General features: G+C 32.9%; 1 protein-coding gene across 1 annotated transcript; it reads left to right on the top strand.

The window, feature by feature from the left end:
* Positions 1–831: 831 nt before the first annotated feature.
* On the top strand, positions 832–2,038 carry LOC118736628. Its single transcript, XM_036466675.1, has 2 exons — positions 832–978; positions 1,040–2,038. The coding sequence occupies exons 1-2, from the start codon at positions 850–852 to the stop codon at positions 1,589–1,591; spliced, it is 681 nt and encodes a 226-aa protein (XP_036322568.1). The 5' UTR covers positions 832–849; the 3' UTR covers positions 1,592–2,038.
* The last annotated feature ends 80 nt before the right edge of the window (positions 2,039–2,118 follow it).

Below are 2,118 nucleotides of genomic sequence, written 5' to 3'. Positions count from 1 at the left end.
CGGATACTAGAAATACACTTGAATATATTATATACAGATGGGATTAAGTAATTAGCAACGAAATTCAAAATGATGTTGTTTGCAAATTATATTTATTGATTTATTTTGGAACGAATTTCCGTCATTTGGTTTGCAGGCGAACCGGTTTCGGCATTGAGCCATCTTCAGTGTCTTTTTTCGTTCTGTCTGGTTCGAGTTTTTGTCCTTAATTTATGTTCATTTATCTTAGGTAATGTGATTTTCGTCGATGATTAATTATTAGAAATGCCATGGTGTCCTTTTTTATTTCAGAAGCAGTTAGCAGTAGGTTAATCTTCGCTGTCTCGATATTAACATATGTTATGTTGTCTCTGTATAGTTTTTGCCTTCAGGTAGGTAAAAGACGGTGATTTTTGTCCTGGTGATACTCAAAATGATGTTGTTTGCAAATTATATTTATTTATTTATTTTTGTTAATTTTCATTTAAAATATACCCCCCTATTATGAATTCATACGATACACGATAAACGCTTGCATTCTGTTATCCCGTATTACGAATTTAAGTCTATCGTATGAAATCCGATAGTTAGCGTTTATCGTATATCGTAAAAATATGATATTGCCAAACGATAACTATCGTCTCAGCCGTTCGATTTCAGACGCTTGCAAGCGGTTCGCCATTTTTAAACGATATATTGCTGTGCTAGTATACCAAATTAAAATTTGTTAATTATTTTCAGAAATTGGAATAATGTAAGTATTAAAATGAGCAAAAATAAATTATGAACTAGTTATAAACCCAATTCAAAAATTTCTTTAGGCCGAGAGTTGTGAGTACAAAGCATCAACTAGAGCGTCTTGCTTCGCTAATGGAGGAGAATACCGACCTCGCAAGAGGAATATGTCATAAAGCTGTCGCGAAACCACGTTGGGAAAAAATTACTCAGGAGCTGAACTCATTAGGACCACCAACACGATCATCAGATGCATGGCAACGAGTAAGCATATTAGTAGTGCGTATATTTGGAACTGAAAGACTAAAATATTTTATTACTGTAGGTTTGGAACGATTTAAAATATAAAACAAAGAAAAACAGCGCTCACATCCACGCAGAGAATTTAGCAACTGGAGGTGGGCCAAATAACACAGTTCCACTCTCAAATCTGGAAGAGACGGTGAACAGGCTAATGAGCTACACCACTTACAACAATCCGCCAGGCGAAGAATTTGGAATAGAAAATAATGACGATAATGAGTCCGTTACGGAAGTGGAAATATATTCAGACCACGATATCCCAGGGCCTTCGCGAGAGCATGGCCGAAATAGCAGCTCTAACCCTAAAAGGAGAGAAGAAAAACAAATTGCACTCCTTGAGCGGCAGACGGATCAGCAGGCTGAATTTCAAAAGGAAACTTTGGCCACACTAAAAGAGATGAAACAAAGCCTTTCAAATATTGAAGTATACACAAAAAAAACTTACTATATAAAAAAAGATAAATTCGCTATTTATAAGCAGGAAATGGAAAGTAAGAGAAGAGATAGGAAAGCGAAGTTAGAACTCAAGAAAAAACTTCTTGAGATCAAACAGAATATGTACAAAAATTATTAGTTTTAAGTATGTAAATATGTAAATTTATAAAGTGTAGTGTAGTGGACTGAATTTTTTAATTTGATACATTTACTATTAACTACGAATGTGATTTTATGAAAAATAAGTGAATTTTAGTTTGTTTAAGTAAGTTTAGAAAATATAGTGGACTGAATTCTTTAAGTAGATACATTTACTATTAACTACGAATGTGATTTTATGAAAAAAAAGTGAATTTTAGTTTGTTTAAGTAAGTTTAGAAAATATAGTGGACTGAATTCTTTAAGTAGATACATTTACTTTTAAGCTACGAATGTGATCTTATTTTATATTAAAAAACAATGGATTTGAGTTTGTACCTGAAGCAAGAAGCTTTATTATTTTTTGATAAAAACCTAAAGAAATAAAGTAAAAATCAATGCAAACAAGACAGTACATTTCTTCTCATTTCTTCTGCAGCTTGTCGCATAGGAGTAGAGTAATTTTCAGAAGTTTCTATTACAATTTCCGAATTCTCATTTTGCACATCTGCAATATCCTCTTCGTCG

Source organism: Rhagoletis pomonella, unplaced genomic scaffold (genome assembly GCF_013731165.1).
Source record: "Rhagoletis pomonella isolate Grant_MI unplaced genomic scaffold, Rhpom_1.0 Rhpom_scaffold_00003, whole genome shotgun sequence".
NCBI lineage: Eukaryota > Metazoa > Arthropoda > Insecta > Diptera > Tephritidae > Rhagoletis > Rhagoletis pomonella.
The sequence above is the reverse complement of the archived record's forward strand: the minus strand, read 5'-3'. Positions and strand labels throughout refer to the sequence as shown.

Excerpts from the sequence above, each read along its gene's own strand:
- LOC118736628 (XM_036466675.1), top strand. The coding sequence starts at position 850 with ATGGAGGAGAATACCGACCTCGCAAGAGGAATATGTCATAAAGCTGTC. Across the intron at positions 979-1,039 it reads CATCAGATGCATGGCAACGA|GTTTGGAACGATTTAAAATA; the intron begins GTAAGCATATTA and ends TTATTACTGTAG.